At 40.5% G+C, this 19,999-nt stretch overlaps 1 protein-coding gene across 3 annotated transcripts in view; it reads right to left on the bottom strand.

The window, feature by feature from the left end:
- Positions 1 to 7,451: 7,451 nt before the first annotated feature.
- Positions 7,452 to 19,999, bottom strand: part of LOC126402330 (oxysterol-binding protein-related protein 2-like) — a 35,735-nt gene continuing 23,187 nt past the window's right edge. For all 3 annotated transcript variants that reach the window (XM_050064226.1, XM_050064225.1, XM_050064227.1), the window contains exons 4-14: positions 19,032 to 19,107; positions 17,743 to 17,877; positions 17,539 to 17,636; positions 17,256 to 17,438; positions 16,930 to 17,037; positions 15,347 to 15,436; positions 14,851 to 14,971; positions 14,213 to 14,338; positions 13,292 to 13,415; positions 12,765 to 12,855; positions 7,452 to 12,479 (exon numbers count right to left, since the gene is read on the bottom strand). In XM_050064226.1, the coding sequence (XP_049920183.1) occupies positions 12,377 to 12,479; positions 12,765 to 12,855; positions 13,292 to 13,415; positions 14,213 to 14,338; positions 14,851 to 14,971; positions 15,347 to 15,436; positions 16,930 to 17,037; positions 17,256 to 17,438; positions 17,539 to 17,636; positions 17,743 to 17,877; positions 19,032 to 19,107 (1,255 nt within the window). In that variant the 3' untranslated portion in view covers positions 7,452 to 12,376. The remainder of the gene's footprint in view (positions 12,480 to 12,764; positions 12,856 to 13,291; positions 13,416 to 14,212; positions 14,339 to 14,850; positions 14,972 to 15,346; positions 15,437 to 16,929; positions 17,038 to 17,255; positions 17,439 to 17,538; positions 17,637 to 17,742; positions 17,878 to 19,031; positions 19,108 to 19,999) is intronic.

Raw genomic sequence — 19,999 nt, 5'->3', positions numbered from 1 at the left:
TACTTTGCTTTGGCATCCCTCATGAATCAGAATAAGGATTCTGTGAATTTGTTTGTGCAGTATATAGGTCACCTGTAAGTCAGAATAAGAAGGGTCTTTGTTTTACTTGTGTTAACCTGGCACATGGTTCAGGGTCCCCTCTCCTCCCTGACTTGATGTCTCTGCCACAGGGTCTCTCTAAAGATGAGTTCATGGCAGCTGGGAAATGTCATTCACAGCTCAGAGAATGAGAAAGAAAATGGCAGTGTTGCTGCCACAGACTCACTGTTTTCAGTTTAAATGGTTTTCATGGAGTAGAATTTATTTATTTTCTATAAAAATGTAATTCTACACCCTAAATGAGAAACTGCTCATGGCTAATCAGTGTTTCCCTTTGCAAACAGTTAGTTTACTGCATTACGATAAACCTAAAATGCTCACAAAAGATGCTACATAACAAACGATGTCCCATTTACCTTTCTAAACGCCAACATTAGAGACGTTTCTCCCCAACAAAGCAAGGAAATAACAGGCGTTTTAAGTGGGCAGGTAGCAGAAGCACTGAAAGATCCCAGTGTCCTGAAAGCATCATAACAGCTGTCGGCCATCTTGTTTTGCTTCAAGCAGGAGTTAGCTGAGTATAGGAAAGTTAGAGAGATTTATATAGACAAAAATAAAGATTTAAAGAAATAGAGAGTATATATATATGAAAAGATTTAAGTATATTCCCCAATATGGCGTGTGTCTGCTCAGGGGTGATGAAGAAAAGCTCCTCTTTATTTTACTTTAATTGTTTATTCATTTATTTTAATGACCAACGCCCAAAGTTCCCAGTGACCTTGTTAAATGTGCGCTTGTTGTTATTTTGCAGAGAGAAGTATTGAAAGGATATTTAGGTGAAACACAAAGCCAGTACACATACAAATATATACATATTATAGAAAATATATAATTTACAGATTATATTTGACTAAAAATACTGCTGTAGGCCACCAGTGAAGGCATTACTAAATTAACTGGTGTGAGAGTGAGTTTGTGTGTGTGTGTGTGTGTGTTTAAAGGTGCACTGCCACAACACGCTTAGAGAGATTTATAAGCTAAATGATGTGGAAGGTATATTTCTGAAGAAAAAAAATAGTTTACCATCTGTCTTTTTTTACTTTGCAGCATGCTGTGAAAAGGCAATTATATAGACGCTATTTATGAAAAGAAAGATTTAAAAAGAGGCGTTTTTTGCAGCATGAAAACATCCCTCAATTCCCAGATCCTTTACAACTCCCACACTTTATTTCAAGTCATTGAAACTGTGTAAAAGACATCAGTATATATATATTTTTTGTGAAACATTTATGAGATGATTTATTTATTTTATCATATTGAGGAGATAGAGAGCTGGACGGGAGCAAAGAAAGAAGAGAGATGTAGGTTTAAAATTTATAGATGCAGAGTGAGAAATTATGTTTATGTAGATGTTGATGTATCGCTGGATTTATGCACAACCACAACAATCAGATTGTTAAAAATCTGAATCTGAAAAATCTATTTCATTGAAGTTATGTTATCAAGTTTGCCTAAACAGAAAATTGTCGTCCTATTTATTTTATTGCAAATGATTGGAGGGTGTTAAAAAAAAGTTTCTAATGTGCTGTCAATAGATTGTTTTAAAATCTTCTTCCATAGGTTTCCTTTTGCCTACTTTATGTACAAGACTACAGGTCATCATGCTTGTTACCTTGTTTTGTTTCTCTTTTAGAGTTAAATTCAGCTGCGGGATTAAGAGTCTGATTATTCTGGTTCTGTTTGGATCTGGCCGTGGCCCTGACAAACAGCACCGAGCCTGGAGAGACCACGTCCCAGGTACACTGCCACCAGATCAGTGACTTCACCGCGAAAGCTTCAAATTAGTGTCAAAGTAGAGCAAATAATATGAGCGAGAGTTTAAAGTTACCCAAATTATATTACCAACTTCCTCTATTGTGTGTCGTATGTTTTTGGAAGTTTGTAAAAAAATAAAATGTTCAATAAAATGTTCCTCAATCACTTTTGCCTCAGGAAAGCACACTACTAAATGCAGCATCGCAGCTGAGATGTTCAATAGACAGTAGAAAATAATGGGTGTGTTCATGCAGGCGCAATAAATCAGATCTTTCACTTTATGACACAGATGTGGCTTTGCCATGGCTGCTTACAACAAGAGGGATTCTTCATCGAGATCTGTGTCAAAACGTGTAAACAAAATGTCACGTTTTTTGCTCCTGTGTGAACGCAGCCACTTAAGGTGACTTAAATATGCATAGCAGCAAGGGCTTTTATACTACAATACTGGTCACTGAAGAAAGCCATCCTGTTACTGCCCTCTAGCCAGTCGTGGTCTCTGTCTATACTCTGCATGGTGTCTGTCTATATCCAGGAGCGCAAGTTCAGACCACAGCAATCACCAGTGGGCAAATTCACCAAGCCACAGCCTGGTTTTTCAGAGGTGTTTGAAGCACAAATGTAGACAATAATAAAAGATAAAACTTAAGAGTTGTGTTCCACGTCAAGATGCTAACAAATATGAATTGAGATGTACTTGGGAAAAGCTTCTTTAAGCCCCTAAAAACAGAAACTAATGTACGTTTTACTACATATAAAGAGCTAAAATTCACTCTTATTCTTCCAAATTATGTTTTGGGACAAAACTCTTGGTTATAAGTTTGCAAAAGAACAAAAACAGATTTCCAGACATGTAGCCAAGAGAGGTTAAAATTTCCTTTTGCGGCACTGATCTGGTATCAGAATCCATTTTTTCTGACTGTACAGCCATGAAAAAGAGAAATGACGAACTTTTAGTGCCACAAAGGGTTAAAAACGGAATTTAAATGCAGCTTAGAATACTTTTGGGAAACCCGGACTGTGTGTGTTTGCGTGTTCTTAACCAAAAAGGTAGCATACAGTGCTTGTACAGTACGTAGTGTAGTAACTGTCACCACTGCTCTTGCTGTCGGTCGTGCAGACAGTCGACATGTATAGCAGGACCGGAGAAAGATTTTAAAACACACACAAATATATATATAAATATATAAAAAGTAAATGTTTCATAGGTGAGAGGTTGTAAAAAAAAAAGAGAGCAAGAAACAAACAGAAAAGTCCATCTTTCACTGTAAAACCATCAGGGAGCGTTTAATCATCTTTCACCTGTAATGAATCATCAATTAAAAATTACAAGTGCATGACCTGGACACCTCCCCCACCCGACCTAACCCGCCCCCCACCCATCCCCTGACCCTCTTCGACCGCCCACCTCACGGGCTGCCATCTTTTTCCAGTGTAAATACCAGACGATGCCAGAGTCCGCTTTGAACAAACAACATGTAAATGCCATGAAGGACATGTTCTCTGTGTAACATGTCAGTCATAAACATGCTGACACACACACTCACACACACATGCGCACACAGGCATGAGAGAGGCCTTTGCACACCACACAGCGACACAAGCTGGAGCGTATGCAAGCCTGAACCTCCCTGCCCAAACTTGTGCTTTGTGTGTGTAAAAACAACAAGAACCTACATAACAAACAAAAGCAGTTGTTGATTTGAATAATAAATGACAAAAATCGCATTGTGTACGTATGTGGCTGGCTCGTGCAGACTGTTTAAAACTCATTAAAAAGTTGTATTCGGATATAAAAAAAAAAATAAGATAAAAACATATTGGTCTGTGTAGAGTTTCTATTCATGTTGTGTTTGTAAAATGAGATGACATCAAAAACATAAAAAAGGGAAAATATTCTGGCTTCCATGTAATTTTTTGGGGTGGAAAGATCTTTTTTTTTTGGGAGATGGAGATGAAGAGGGTGAGATGGTGAATTGGACAATGGAGATGTGTAAAAAAAAAATGAAATAACCCAACTGAATAAAGAAAAGAGGGTGAAAATAAAATACAGAAAAAAGGTCGAGAGCCTAAAAATGATTACAAAGTGTTCCATTCACTGTTGTAAGTGCAATGAGCTAAACTTCCTGTTTCCCCATTGTAAAACCTTGTGTATGTTTCCGTGTATTCCTCCTGTAAATGGGTGTAGTAGACCTGGTGCATCATGCCATGTAATGTGATGAATGACAAATTATGACCTTACAATACATTTCAATCAGGAAAAATAAATAAAAGACAAATACATAAAAACTACAAACTGTTGTGTAAGCTCTTATTTCTTGTTTATTTTCAAACTGCATCCTGATTTTAGATTTCATTCATTTTAAGATTAAATCGTACAGTAATTTATCTCCTGTCATTATTAGGTCTTTGCACAATGTGTTAAAGAACAACTTGTTTTTGAAGTTTGTTGAAATTCACTCTCAAACAAATTATTACCGTCTCGCAGTTTTATGCCTCCGCCACCAGTGAAGTTGCTGTTACAGTTTACAGCCATGTCTGTGAAAACATGGAGGCCTCACACACATCTTCCCCCTGGCAGCACAGAAGATCTACACAGCCAGCACAGTTTCAGCATTAGAGTCACCAATTCAGCATCTGACCAAATGTCTCCCCTTCTGTTCCTGAGAAATGATGTTGAATAATGGTTATAAAAGTGTTTTTACAGAACATAATGATGTCAAAGTGATCTTGACCTTTGACCTTTCAGATATAAAATGTCATCACTTCATCTTTTTTTCCTATTAGACATTTGTGTGAAGTTTCGTCATACTTAGCATAGGAATTCCTGAGTTATGGTCAAAAAGATGTTTTGTGTGGTCACAGTGACCTTGACCTTTGATCTTTGACCACCAAAATCTAATCAGCTGATCATTGATTCAAAGTGGATGTTTTTGACAAATTAAAAAAAAAAAAATCCCTCAAAGCGTTCTTGAGATATGACACTGACAAGAATGAGGCAGACAAGGTCATAGTGACCTTGAATTTTGATCTTCGACCACCAAAATCTTATCAGTTCATCGTTAAGTCCAAGTGAACGTTTGTGCCCAATTTGCAGAAATTCCATCAAATGAGATATCACGAAGAATAATGCCTCCAGCTGTTGCTGGCACAGAGGCATAAGAACATTTTCTCCCTATAGTATATCAGCAACATATTTTCATTTACAGTTACTGTGGACAAACTGTAGAGGCAACAGTTGACAGTTTCATAGGGACTGTTTAGTAGACAGATAACATAAAAACTGCTCAGTCTCATTTTTGACCCCTGAGGGATCAGTCGGCTGCCTCCGTGGCCTGACTAAAGATACAAAGCACTTTATAAAACCAGCTTGTCACGGCGACCTCAAACTCACCTGGTAGTGTTTGCCACCATTTATAATAGGTTGGGTCCTTACAGCAGCCTGGGTTTGATTCTAACCTGTGGCCTTTCCTGTATGTCATCCCTCTTCTCTGCCCCCTTTCCTGTCATTCTTGAGTTGTCCCATAATAAAAGGCAAAAGCCCAGAAAAATGAGTAGATAAATATAACTTGTTTTACACTCACAATGTGTCAAAATTGCAAACACACATTTATCAGGTGGATAGTGGGAAATGTTCTTTAATTATTGATTATTTCTTTTATCATTCAGAATGGACCCCTGACCCACTTTTGGACCATGAACCACCTGTTGGGAACTACTGCATTATGGGATGGACTGTCATGACATTCATGACAGAATAACGGCTTAATTCCATTTTGCTGCTTCAGTTTCAGGGTGCTGGTACCGTGCATGCTGTCTCACTGTCACAGCTTACTGGGACATTAGTACAGAACAGAGTCAACGTTAATGTTATTAGTAACACCTGCGCTGTTCCCAGTGGGACATGTAGCATGCTGATGTTAGCATTTAGCTCAAACCACTGCTGTGCCTTAGTAATGCCTCACAGCGGGTCATCAATATGCTCCCAGGAGCCTAGTCTCACCTTGTGGTGAGTTCTGAGCATTTGTCTCGATAATAAAGCTCATGTTATAAGACATTGGGGTTGTCTTTGCAGTTCAAACAGAAAAAAGCCATTTTGAATGGTATAAATTGTTCATCAACCGCAGATATCAATGTCTAAATTCAAGAAAACTGTCTTGCTCACACATTTGAAGGCATAGATTTCAAAGAGATAACATCAGTAGGTTATAAACTGTAGGCGAGGAAACATATATTGGAAATTTGACCAAGGACAAAAACATTGCTGAGAACATAAAACCCTTTGAAAGGTTTCCTTGATGTGTCACATGAAGAGGATACTGAGGTAGGGAATACATACAGTAGGACCCTGCCCTCACAGTCACCAATGTGTGGAGCTACGACAGTGACAGTGAAGTCCTGTTCCCACCAAACACTTTCGGTATGGTACCTTTTGAACCAAAAGTAACCCTTCAGACATGGTAACTAGCATTTCCACCACAAACAGTTCCCTTAAATGTGGGCAGGGTTGTCGTTACTCACTGCTCCGTCCAGCACTCACTGTATTTCCTGCTTTATCAGTCTGCACCTCTTTTATCGTCCACAGCACTAGGCTGCACGCCTACATTTTCAGAACAAGATAGCACAGGCTGCAGTGAGAGTCTCTCTCCATGGGATATTTAAAAATAGCAGGTTTGTGCATTTAGTCCTTCTCAGGTAAGCTCAGGGGTTTAGTGTTGCCGGAGCCCACAGGAACAACGCTCCACAACACTGTTTTTTTTTTTTTCTCAGAATGAGGATTAGAATACATGCAGTTCGCCTAACCTGGACGAAATTAATATACATAAATGCTTGAAGATTCACTCATTACTAAAAGTGTGTATCATCCAAGAGAGACAATAAAACTAAAGTAATGGTCCAAGTTGTCACAGTGAAATTTAAGGTGTTCTGATGGATTCACGACGTCATCTCATGCATTGAGTAACATTACAAGTTAACGTTCCACCTTAAAAGTCACCGGCAGTCAGCCCAATGGATTAAGTTAGCATTTCTCAGTCTACAGCTGCTGCAAGAGGCAGCAAAACATCCTTTAGTTTATATTTAGTTTACTTATTAAACTCCCACTTGTTTTCAGTTTCAACTTTCTGTCTCTGTTTTGGCTTGAAGGGGAGGGGTTTTACAGGAGGGGCGAGGATTTATATATTATCTCCATACTCATCAGAGGGAAAAGAATATCAGAATTAAATAAAATACTTTTAATGTCTTTCATTTTTTTTTGTGCCAAATCTATTTTCGATGCCAAAGCTTGTTGTCACTGTTGTAGCTCCATACTAGCGAGGCTGTAGTCTTCTTCTTCTTTGACCAATTTTTTTGCCCCAACTTAGAACGACCAGCTGCACATGCACTGTAGTCTTCATCTGGGCTAAACCTGTTGTTAGCCTGGGCAGGGTGTGGACATCCCACAGTAACATGACACGTGCAAAAAAGCATAAAGCATAAAATCTTCATAATCTACAGGACAAGACATTTACAGTCATGTTTTGACTGTATGGAGAGGTGTGCCAGCATGTTTCTTAGTATTCATCTTACTCTAAAAAAGAAGGAGACGTGGTCATAAACTGAAATTAGGATTTTATTAGTAGACATTTCCCCCCGCTCATTATTCTACCAAGATGTCCACAGATTGGATATGACCCCTTACACTCCCCCACCTCAAAATAAAACATCTGGTACAATGTTCTCACCAAAAACTGTTTAAATACTATAAAAATAAATCAATTGCACAAAATAATATGCCATTTTGCTTGTGATTAGCTCTGTGCAGCACTTGTACACATACATTATAACATCGACAACCCCATGACACAGTCCAGGAGAAGGAGGGTCAAACTCAACAGAAACAACCGACACTCAAAGCAACATAGATCTACTTTAATGACGGAGCGTTAGTCTGGTGGAGTCTGAATCAGCACTAGTGAACATGACCGCTCCGTATGTGTACTCGCCACTTGGACCAATCAACAGCTGGAATCACTTCACGGTCAAAAGCTTTGTTGCGACTATAGTTTGTTCCCGTTTGTTCATTTGTAGCATTTGACCTGTGTACAGTTCAACTCAAGTAGTGTTTGATTTATAATTACTTTTTAATGACAAGTCTACCTACACACTGTAAATGTGACAGATGTAACGGCCACTGTAAAATGTACAAGCTGGTGAATGACGTTCACTTCAAGCTCCGATCAGACGCTCTGCTCCTCTATAAAACACTCCAGATGTTGGTGAAAGAAAGCAACTAAGAGCTGTTTGGATTAGCTACATGAACAAAAGGAAAACAGAATTATTTCATAAAACCTCAAACATCATAAATAATACACATAAATTAAAAAGACACAAAACAAAGAGGAATGAAAGAGAGGAGGCACTAAGCATGACACAGAAATACATTTTTAAAAAAACTCACAAAATGAAAAGTTAAGCGGGTCCAAGACGTGTCGTCCCCAAAAATTAGAATAATTTCCAATTATGTGGAATATATTAAGATAAACTAAGAAGGCAAAGTCATACATCTTCTGACTACTGAAGCTGAGAGGCTGAAGGTGTGTGTGTGTGTGTGTGTGTGTGGTTGGGGTCGAGGGGAGGATGTAAAGCTACAGTACAATAACAGATCACACATGTACTGTTCATGTTGAGGTGCAAAACTTGCATAGAGATGGTGAAATACGTCAGAGCTCCTGGATGCACTGATGAAAACGGGATTTTTAAACTGTGAGATAATGCCGGGTAACATGTTGAAGTAAGATTTCTGAAGATCACACACAGCCAATAGATTTGTTTCTCCATTATGACATTAAAGGGCTGCAACCGAGGCTTTTTTTTTTTTCTCGACAAAACCTCTCAAATCTTGCTATTTTCTATCAAAACGTCACATTCTCACCAGTGCAAACAAGTCATGTGAAGAGTGTGTGTGTGTGTGTGTGTGTGTGTGTGTGTGTGTGTGTGTGTTATGGTGGCGAGCTGTAACCTGTTTACGATACAAAAATCTAATTAAAACCCTGATGCGAGATGAACCAGGGTTTTATATGAGCGAGCCACACTACCTCAGACTGTATCTGCTTCAACACGAGCAAAGCGACAGATAAAGGGATATTGTTTCTCCACTGTGCACGGGATGTGGACGACTCCAGTTAAGAGCTTCTGTACAAATACTAAAGATCCGGTCTGCTCAGCTGGAGAGCTGCAGACAGTCCCTCTCAGGAGAATCATCTCCGTTCTTTTTTTGTGCTAACATTCATTAGAGTACTTTTCACTTTCTTTTATAAATTTTAGTTTGGGAGTTTAACTCTTGACTTGCTGTCGATACATGGACAGTCTCATTTTTACTACAATCAGCGTACGAAGAAAAAACATGGACGGGTTATGAGACTATAGAAAGGCAAAGTCCCTCCCTGTCCAGTGGACCACTATGGGACCTTACTCTTCAGACAATTCATTTCTGATCACATTTGAATTGTGCCATGAATTACACACACAATGTTTGTCAATTTAAAACATAAAAGTCAAGAATTTAAATTGCACGTCACATAGATGACGTCATACCTTTCTCTCTCGTTGAAGCTACAATGCCTGTGTGTTTCATACCGGAATGTAGTCACATGAGCACCGAGTCTTGCTGTTGTTCATTTACTATCCAGCTAACACAAAGACCAGGAGTTGCTGGATACAACACATCAGGTAATGTTACTTTTGTGTGTGGAACAGAGCTGGCTAGAGGGAATGGGTCCCACGATACGATGTTATCACGATCCTTTTAGTCATGATACAATTTTATTGCCGTTTTAAACATTTTGCGAGTATTGCAATGTCATACATTGTGATTTATCACCTTAATTTGACTGTCAATCATGTCCACAAAGGAAACATTTGTCAACATCTGTTTGAAATTCTAAGTTAAAGTTTTAAAGATAAAGTTTCTCACTTCACTCTTTTTTATTGCAGCAAAACGTATCTAGTGGACTGAAATAGCAAATTAATTTAGCAAGCTACCAAAATTTTGATTTGTATTTGCAATATTATTAAGATATAATGATAAAAATCAATACTTGGTGTCCATGTATTGATACAACATGCCACACAAAGCATCACAATACTATGCTGTATCGATTTTCCCTCCCCTGCTGGCTCGCTAGCTGGTGTAGGTGACATATCATGCGAGACAGAAGATGTAGCTCAATGAGAGGTTTCACACAAACCACAACGAACCTACGGCAAATTGCAACTTTCTTCACATACAGAATTCTGTTTTAAATTGACAAACATTACGTGTCTCATTCATGGCACGATTAAACAGTAAGAAAACAGTATGTGTTTCTCGCCATTGCCTAACGTACATATTTTCTCTAAAATAAGGTCCCATGGGGGACACCGGAAGAGGCGAGACTTCGCCTCTCACCAGGCCGAAGTGCCCGCACCCCTCCTAGCAAGAGCAAGACACCCAGACTAGAGGAGACATGAAAGGAGTGATGTTTTGTGTCTCCTTGTGGTCATTTTACATGTCTAGTTTTGTTTCTTTCTGAGCCCATTCAGTAATCCATCCATTCTCTAACATCCACTCCAGCCGGACAGCATCATATCTAACGCTGACATGAGTAATGTTTGTCTTTTTGTAATCATGCTATAATGAGTGAGATTAATAATAATGTTAATCTTGAGGGCTCACATCTTCAAATTACCATCGTTCACACAAATCCACTCTCCCTCTCTCTCCCTCTCTCATAGTTAATATGGCTTTAAGTGTCTGTACATATTATACACTCATTCACACCATGAATGTGTGTGTATTGTTACTGTTACTCACACTACTCTGTGTTATTTGGGATTTCATCACTGTTACTCAACACAGGGTGGTTGTGTCTGATGTGGGAATGAAAATATTCACTAATAAATGTCAAACTCGTGAGAGGTTCAACTGAGAGCGAGTTTAAGTTCAGATTTACACGCAGGCACTGACGACCATCAGATTTTACCCTACAGGGGGAAAAACAGACTTTTGCTTTTCATTCAGCAGGATGGTCCTGTAAGAAGAGGTCATTACAACTTCAATCAGATTGCTCAGATTGAAGCTCACACACCCCGCTGAGGTGTCCTTGACCCTGACCTCTGACCTGCTCATGAGGGGAAACAGAATTGTGTCTTATAATGTGCTTTTAATATGAGAGATTTTCTCCATTTCCTCAGCCTTGTAAAGATAAGACGTACGAACCGGAGGATGAATAATCAGATTTTCTGCACTCGTGTGTGACTCCTATTTTGAACATCGGTAAACCTCAGCTATGACTCAGCAGCCAGTTATCCAAGCTGCGTATACACATTCAGTTAAGTGTTTCCTACACTCTGCGCCGGTTTCTAAAAGAAGACGTAGAGCGACTGGAGGTCAACGTGAGCTCACGGTGGGTTGTTAATCACACTGTACATCTCTACTGAACAGCTACATACAGAAGCTACTGTACAGGCCGAGTTAAGACAACAGAGTTACATTTTGAGGGGGTGAACAGCTCAGGCTCAGCTCTACTCATTTATCTGTTGCCATGTAGAACATCCAATTGCATGTGGTTTCCTCTCTGATCCCAGATCTGGTCCTGCTCGTGCTGCACATTCCACTCTGCTGTCGAGGAAACATCCATTTTCTAGTAGTTGCCTTGATTTATTTCAATACATAAACCTCAAGCAGAAGGTTAATGGGAGGGTTTTAGGATATGACACGTGGACAGTAATGAGCTCAAGCTTGCATTCGATTCATCTTGACCAACTAAACCAACAGTATTTCTTTATAACTTTGTTCCTTAATGAGTACAATGTCGCCTATATCTATTTTTTGAGTGTTAAAAAAGGAAAAAAAAGCATCCTCAAGATTCATCTTCAGTCAAAGGAGCATTCACATCCCTGATTCCCCTGTTGACTGGCAGTCCGTCCATGTCCATATATCCATCCATGTGATTATTATGTTTTACTTCATGTTGTTTCTACTCATATTTACTCATCAATGACACTTGACTGTTCTAAACGTCGCCGTCTGGAAGCCTGGCGGGCAGTTTCTCAGAGGAGAGAGTTTGATTGTAAAGACTTTAAACATTCAGGTTGGATCTGTGAGTTTGTGGGTGCGTTTAACCGCCGATGCACACGTACCAGCTCTCTGCCGCTGCGATTGGTCAGGATTAAAATGGTTCTTGTGCTCTAAACGATGCTGGGGCAGAGAGATGGGAAGCCTTTGCTGGTTGTTATGTGAGAATAAGACGCTCAAGTGAAGATAAAAAGACCTGATGACTCAGGAGACACCAAGCAGGCCGCTGTTTGAGAAAAGGGACGAGCTTTTGGCTTCTTTGTAAGTCTTTCCGATCTGCGCTGGGTGTGTCGGTCGGCTAAGAGATGATGAAGGCAGTGAGATGAAGGTGGGATGTGGATTCTGACATTTCTCTCCGTTTCATGACAGGCAGGTCATTGCAGGTTATAGAGGAGCAAGAGGAGTAGTAAGAAGGCCAGCGGGCTATCAGTAGATATCAGGCAGGTCTTTGTAGTTCCTATTGAAGTAGCCTCCGGTATACAGCCAGCCCGGGGCGTTGGTGTACGGATTTGTGCCCAGCTGGAACCACCTGAGAGACACAAGAGAGATTAACAACTGCTGAATTTATCTACCAATGAATGTGATGTTGATGTGCTTAAAACTTGGCATCTTTTGATGGCACCTCACTCACTCACTGTAATCATCAAAATATGAAACTACAAAGGAGCCCAGATTTAACCTGTTAATGGTTTGATGTGGACGCTCACAACAACACAGTTATGTTATGTTTGTACCACCTGTATGTTTAAATGAGTTTGACTGAATGTTAGGGAGCACTGAAAGTTAGAATGTGTGTGTATGTGTGTGTTCCCACCTAGTAGACCACTCCTCCTCATTCTTGGCTCTCTCCTTTCTGGCAGCTCTCTGTTTCTCCTCCAGTCTCTCCTTCTCCCTACTGGCCTCGTCTGTAAAAGAACACACACACACACACCATCAGCAGATTGAACCATTTAACACAATAAAAATACATTCATTAATATACATTTATAGGTTCAAGGAATATGTCTTTGTAGATCACTCATTTAGATCTGCAGGATGACATGAGACAGTGACACAGACACCCAGCAGGTGGCAGCATTGTCTTATTACTGTTCTTTGTATCCCATATGAAGTCATAAGCCGTCATACTCTCAGATGTATTATTTACCAGAACAAATGTAGCATCACAGGAAAGCATTTTTTTTTTTTTTTTAGTTACAGAGAGGATAATCCGTGACGTCGGTCAGCTGACTATTTTATCTTCATAAGTCTCTGCAGGGCATTACTGCCAGACAAGTCGCTGTATGTTCAGGCTGACAGAACTCCATTAAACACTGATAATGGAATTTTAAATGGAATTACCCATGTTGCCATTCTCCATGGCTCTGATGTCAGGCCTGAAGCGACAGTCTGTGGGCGCCAAGATGGCCTCCATGCCGGGCTCCAGCTCATTGAGCGACATTGCAAAGTTGGTGAAGTTGTACATCTGGGGAAGGAAGAGAGAGAATCAGGGATAGTAAGAGTGTGTGTGTGTGTGTGTTTGTAAATGTAGTCTTGAGAGAAAAATGTGTGCTAAATTCAGGCTCATTTTTCTGGTATGACTTAGATCTGCTAAAATCAAAGAGTATCAACATTGTTTAGCTAAAAAATCAGTTGATCAAAACAGCTCATTAACTGAATTTTTGTTATTTGGCCTGAGTGTTTGTGAGTCCATCAGACCTTTCTGTACTGGACTGTCAAGGCCAGCTAAAATGAGACCAAATGACCACCGCCTGAGTGTAACAAGACCAAGACAAAACCAAGACTGAGTGGTTTGTGACTAACTCAAGACCAAAGCAGGGCGACTCCCACACTGCAGGACACACTTCCAATAAAATGTGGAACATGCAAAACACAGGCACTCCTCAAATTGACCTGCGTGTGTGCATGTGTGCGCACTTCAGTGTACCATGAGAGAGGTCTTGATAAAATAATCAAAAGCCATTGCAAAGGTGAATTTTATATGTGGGAATTTTCTTTTTGTTTTCTATGAGTGAACAAATACCAACACTAAGGAGATGAAATCAACTTAACCATCTTTATTCGTAACTCCTGTCCTGCACAGGTGATTTAATGACACCCCTGCAGTTGTGATCTTGAAATAAAATCCTGATTCATCTTTGTCTGAGACCAAGACAAGACCGAGTGCGGTCAAGTCCAAGACGAAATCAAGACCTTGAAAAACTTGAGACCAAGACTGATCTCAAGTACAGCACTGATTGTGTGTTTTTCTTATTTTCATACCATGGCAGAGTGCTCCGGTCTGGAGTCTATCCTCCACAGCAGAGTACTTCCTGGCACAACGGATACCGTCTCCTGGATTTCAGGCATGTCGTCTGCGTCATCGTTCTCCGCTCCCTCTTGCTCCTCCTGCAAATAATACACTCCACTGTTACTGCTGTCACTCTGAGTAGATGAAATCTAAATAATCTGAAATTAGAAGTGATTTTATTTATACTGTATCTACAGGATGCGTCTGTCTTGCTTCTGCAGAGGTCCCACCAGGATGCTACACACATTTTGAAGCTATTAATGCCTCACTACAAATAACCAGGCAGACTAAAGCTGAATAGCTACAGACCTCAGCAGCAGCCTACAAAAGCCTGTTGGTTTACCTGGATAAGACCACACAGAGTGCTGTGCACACCAACAGGAAATCAAGAGAGAAGGAAACAAATAAATGGGACTAACACCAAACACAATATAGAAATCAAGCAATTTTTGAGCCTTTTGTATTGCATTAAAAACTTAAGCCTGCTTGAAAAACAGCAGACACAGAAAAGCGATGCTTCTATCACTCGATGTGACAGTAGCGCACGATGCTGAAGAGAAATACAAGCAGCAGATTGAAGGAACGACAGCTGTCAATCACTTGTTCTCACATGTTTGTTCTTTTTGATGTCTCCTTTCTTCTCTGACTTCCTGTGAGCCTCGTAGGCCTGAGGGTCCACGCTCCACATGCACTCGGTCCACTTCCCGTAGATGACACAGTGCTTCTTTTTACTGGACAGACACAAAGACAGAAAACAGATGCGAGGAGAGGAAGCAGAGGAATAATGGGAGAAAGAGGGGCAAGACGAGGAAAGAGAGAGAGAGCAGAAAGGCAGAATAAGACAAAATGTGAAGAAGAAGCAGTGTGGGGAAGAAAATTATAGAAAGGGACGAGAATAAATGTGAGTGAAGGAAAACAAAAACAAAAGGAAGAAAGGACAGGCACAGACAGAGGAGAGGAAGAGGTGCACAGAGGAGATAAGACACAAGCAAAGAAGGAAAAGGAAGAACAGATTAATGTAACAACTTTCTAAACTTTAGGTGCAGGAAAACAGAGTATGCACACTGTAGGTGACGTGGAAATGTACTGTAAGAGTAAACACTGACTTCTTATCCTGGATGTACCCTTCCACTTTGTGCAGCTCTTTGTCAAACATCCCACAGGCCTTAAAAGTCAACACGCACTTGTCTCCAGTGCTGCAAGAGTACAAGAGAAGAGAAGAAGAACCCGTTAACATCAAGTAATTCCTTGACACTGGCATTTTGGAGCTTTTTGTTTATTTGTTTTAATGAAGATTATAGAATAAAACCATTAAATAAGCATTTAATTAAATGTAAAGCACATCCCTTCTTAATATAAAAGATGTGTGCTCATACAATGACAACTACCAACATTAAAGACTGAGGCCAAAGTCTTCAAGGTTTCTGGTCCTCAGGAGAAAAGAGTATTTTACTAATTGCTATTAAGAGTGTCATTACTATGATTTAAATTAAACCCTCCTTAGGGGTGTGGTGCTGTAACAAAAGGTTGCTACTCTGAACCCAAACGAAACTGAACTTTAAATTAGTGCGGATAAAAACGAAAATGGTTCTCCCCGTTTTCCATGCGAGACGCTGATCCAATCAGTGCAACAGTAAAGTTCTGACAGCGCCAGCGAACTGTGCAACACTGTGATTCGACTGCTCCACAGCTCCTGGTGTGAATCTGTGCGACTCTGTGAATACGACAGAGCGTGACAGAAATAATGATGATACAAGCCTTGCAGAGCTTCCCTGGACAAATAAGCGTTAAAAAAGTGGTCAGCTTATTGTTTGCCGGAGAAGTCACACAGAGAGTCAACAAGCCACGGTTTTAAGTATCAGAGTAAACACTGTGACAGAGTGAGCGAAGGCGCCAGGCAGGAACGCTGAACAATGGACAGTTTCTCGGACAAAACGACCAATTTACAGCCGTCACCTCTGGCTTTAGAAAACTCTGATGAGCTTTTTTTTTTCTTACTATATTCTGACATTTATAAACTAAAGCCTGGGTCTCAAAGTTTAGTTTCCTCCCTCACCTACATGAAAAGCAAATACAGGTCAAGACTGCAGCCTGAGGCCTCTGCCTGACAACCTCCACCTGCCCAGTTCAACACGCAACTCAGTTTGAACAATGTATGTGGTAGGCGGTCCCTGCTCCACCTCACTTTCAGCTAACAGGTCCTGAGAACTTTTAAAGATCCCTGAACTAAAGTATAAATAAAAAAACAATGACAAAGTTAATCAGTGAAACTAACTGTTGGCTGCAACCCCTTTTTTTAAGAGCCGTACCAAATGTCCAATTTTTAACATTCAAAGCTTCTATTGAATTTTTCAAATAAGGCTTTGAATGTCTGTGGTCACATTTTGTTACAACACCACCCTAAAAAAACCTTTAAACAACATGCTCAGTGTGTATAGTGATTCACTGGACTAAATAAGTTAGTCTTTTTTATTGAATGAACATTCTGTTATAAATAAATGTAATTTATGGTGCTGCTGGGACGCTCCATTAATACAGGAGCAAGCCCCCACTTGTTTGCAGCAAGCAGGAGAGCGATCCATTTTTCGACCGCGGTGAAATGCAAAAAAAAAATATAGATTGTAAATGATATGCTATAAAAAGACAATAAATGCACGGTCACAGACGACATCTCACATGTATAGTTTACCTGTGGTTGACGATTTCCACTGTGCCATACTGCTCTATCCATAGTTTGCCCAGGATGACGTTGTGTATGCAACAGGAAGGGTTACTCCATGTGTACGCCTCATTGTGCCTGGAGGAAAGGAGAAAAGGGGAAGGGAGGGTACAAGAGGGAGGGATGAAGGGTTTGGGACCAATAAAAAAAGAAGAAAATGACAGGAAGGATAAAAGAGAGAGGGAGAGGCAGAACATTGGGGAGAGGAGGAGGAGAAGATGAGGAACTGATTTAGGATCAGAGGAGCTGTGATATGAACACGCACACAGTTTCACCAGCGTCTCTTTTAGACTCACTTGAGTAGCTCTAGTGTGATGGTCCCTCTAGGCTCAGCCTCGATGCTCTTCCCCCAGAACTTGAGTTTGGGGTAGATGGAGCCGTGGAAGACAAAGTCCCCGACCAGACTTTCTGCATGGAAGGCACTGACTGGGGGATGATGGGATACCTGCTCCGATACCAGCCGGTAACCCTGATCCTCTCTGTAGGAGGCAGCGGAGAAGATGGAGGTTAAATGATCTGTTAAAAACTGCCTGGGCACTCCGTGTGTGTGTGTGTGTGTGTGTGTGTGTGTGTGTGTACCTGATGAGCTCATAGGTCTCTCCCAGCAGAGGGTTGAAGGGTTTTCCAGTTCGGTCCCACTGAGACGCAACTGCTGACACAGCAAAAGCAGCTACTGCCTGAAGACAAACAATTATAGACAATGTCAGTGATTGTGTGTGACATAAAAGTGTCTATACTGTGTTTGTGTGTGTGTGTGTGTGTGTGTGTGTGTGTGTGTCTGACCCGCATGCGTTCTATGGAGTCGGGCAGCGAGCTGGCTCTGTTGATGAGGTAAGTGTGTTCCATGTATTCTGTGATTCTCTGCAGGAAGCTCAGAGGCTCGTTGAAGACAATGGGCATCGTGATCTTCGAGAGTTCCTGTGAAAAGCACAACATGAAGTCTGTGTTTTAAATTTAACCTTGACTAACAGACTTTGTTCCAAATCATTAAAATTTCTTAGAGGCTCTCCATTCTGGTCCCACCGTATCTAACAAATACTAGAGAAAAACATAGCCGCAAGCGGCAATCCCGAGTTCAGGCCCTTTCTTGGCCAAGAAAAGGAAGTAGCTAAATTGCCACAATCACAGCCACCAGCATTGTTGGTTTCACAAAGGCTAGCATGTCACTACAGCTGATGTAATTTTGTCTAAAGAAGAACTGAAACCAATCACACACCACTGTCATCATTACAATGTGTGCAGAGTAAGTTCACACTGAAAGTCTTGCATTTTGCTCCCACTTTATCAGAGGTAAACTAAACTTGGTGTGTATGCTCAGGACTTCGTACAGGATGTCTCCATTGAGTTTAATAAGGATTGCTCTGACACAACTTGAGTTACAGCCTATTTCCTGCGAATCCCCCCCTTTTGCGAAGACTCTTTGATTGATTGTGGTCAAGTTTTTTTACTAGTATTTTTCATTTATCATAGCATTGTATAGCTCTATCCCGCAATACCGTATACCAAATTTGGTACTGATTCAGTCAAATCCAAACAGTTGATGTCAGATTACTGTTTATCACATTATGCAATTTGCAATAAATCCACAATGGTAATATTCCAAAAGGCTTTTTGGAAAGCACATTGAGTTGAATATGTGTGTCACATTTCAAGTTAAGTAGACCCAATGTGTGAGGGGCCTGGTCAGTCAAGGTTTTCACTTTTTCAGCTGTTGATTTTGGGGCCACCATCAGGCTGATTGGGATCAAATTTGATGTAAAGCATTGGGCATTATTTCCAGTTATGGTGCCAAGCATCAAGTCAGTTGCTCATTCCAGCCCACTGGAACTTAAGTAAAGGCTTAATATAGCATTTAATGCTTCATTATGACTCTTGAGATCTTGGTAAACACCTGCCCCCCCCCCCACTCGGTGCTACAAACCACACTAAACTCTCATGGGGCCTATCATCTATCATCGCCTACTAAAGAAGTTTCCATCTGTACAAGGTATCTGTCAATGGTATACTAATGTTGTCATTTACTGTGCATGTAGAAAAACCGCATTTGCATCTGGAAATCTGCGTGTCCTTACCATTCCGATGCATTTTTTCAGGATACTCCAGACACTGATGGTACTTCTGGAAAACATGGGTGCAGGTAATGACGTCCTGAAATGACAGAAAATAAGAAATTACTCTAAGTGCGTTTCTATCCACCTCTTTTTATGCAAAGTTTGTTTGCGCCAAAATTACAAAACATACATTACCTACATAACTCACACAACATGCTTACACACAGGGCTGTTAGCACAACTCTTCCCAGAGAGCTAATTTCCTTTAAATGCGGTTAAACTTTGCGCCACATTTAGATGGAAACCCAACAGTTCTTCATTCATGCCCACACGCATGTACACAGCTTCCCCAAAATTTGACACTCAATACATTCTTTCTTGGCTTTGGCACCTCATGGCCAACTGATAGCCTAAAGGTTGTTTTCCCCACAAAAACCGCTGACTTCCTTTAGGTTAAAACACACAGCACTGGTTTCATGAGCCACACAGATACTGACAGCCGGCATGAGAGAATGAAAGGCCTGTCTTGTTTTTGTGTCTATCAGTACCAACAGTATCTGATCTAACAAACTGATCAGAATGAAAACTGCTGTTGTAGATAAGCTGAGCATGTGGTCTGTCAGGTCTGTTGTTAGCAGGCCTGACACAGCAAATGCTACATGTAGAGTGGAAAAGAAATGGTAAATAGAATGAGAAAGAAACAATTCACCCTAAATCTAACATGATACTCTGCTGATTGTGGACGAACACAGACAGACAGGGACAAAACAGATATGTTCGCATGAAAAATTCAAGGCTCTCTTTCAAAGAACGGCTCTGCTGGGAGTCAATGGAGAAGTGCGTAAATTTCCACTCTGCATGTCTTCACTGAAATGAAATAAAAGTAACTGGCAGTGTAGGTCAGACACTTTTATGTACGAGTCAGCAAAGTCGGTCCCCCACAGACAGCCATAAGTTCCTATCTTCTTGGGGTTTTTTTTTTTTTTTTT

The sequence above is a fragment of the Epinephelus moara genome, chromosome 16 (assembly GCF_006386435.1).
Source record: "Epinephelus moara isolate mb chromosome 16, YSFRI_EMoa_1.0, whole genome shotgun sequence".
Lineage (NCBI taxonomy): Eukaryota > Metazoa > Chordata > Actinopteri > Perciformes > Serranidae > Epinephelus > Epinephelus moara.
The sequence above is the reverse complement of the archived record's forward strand: the minus strand, read 5'-3'. Positions and strand labels throughout refer to the sequence as shown.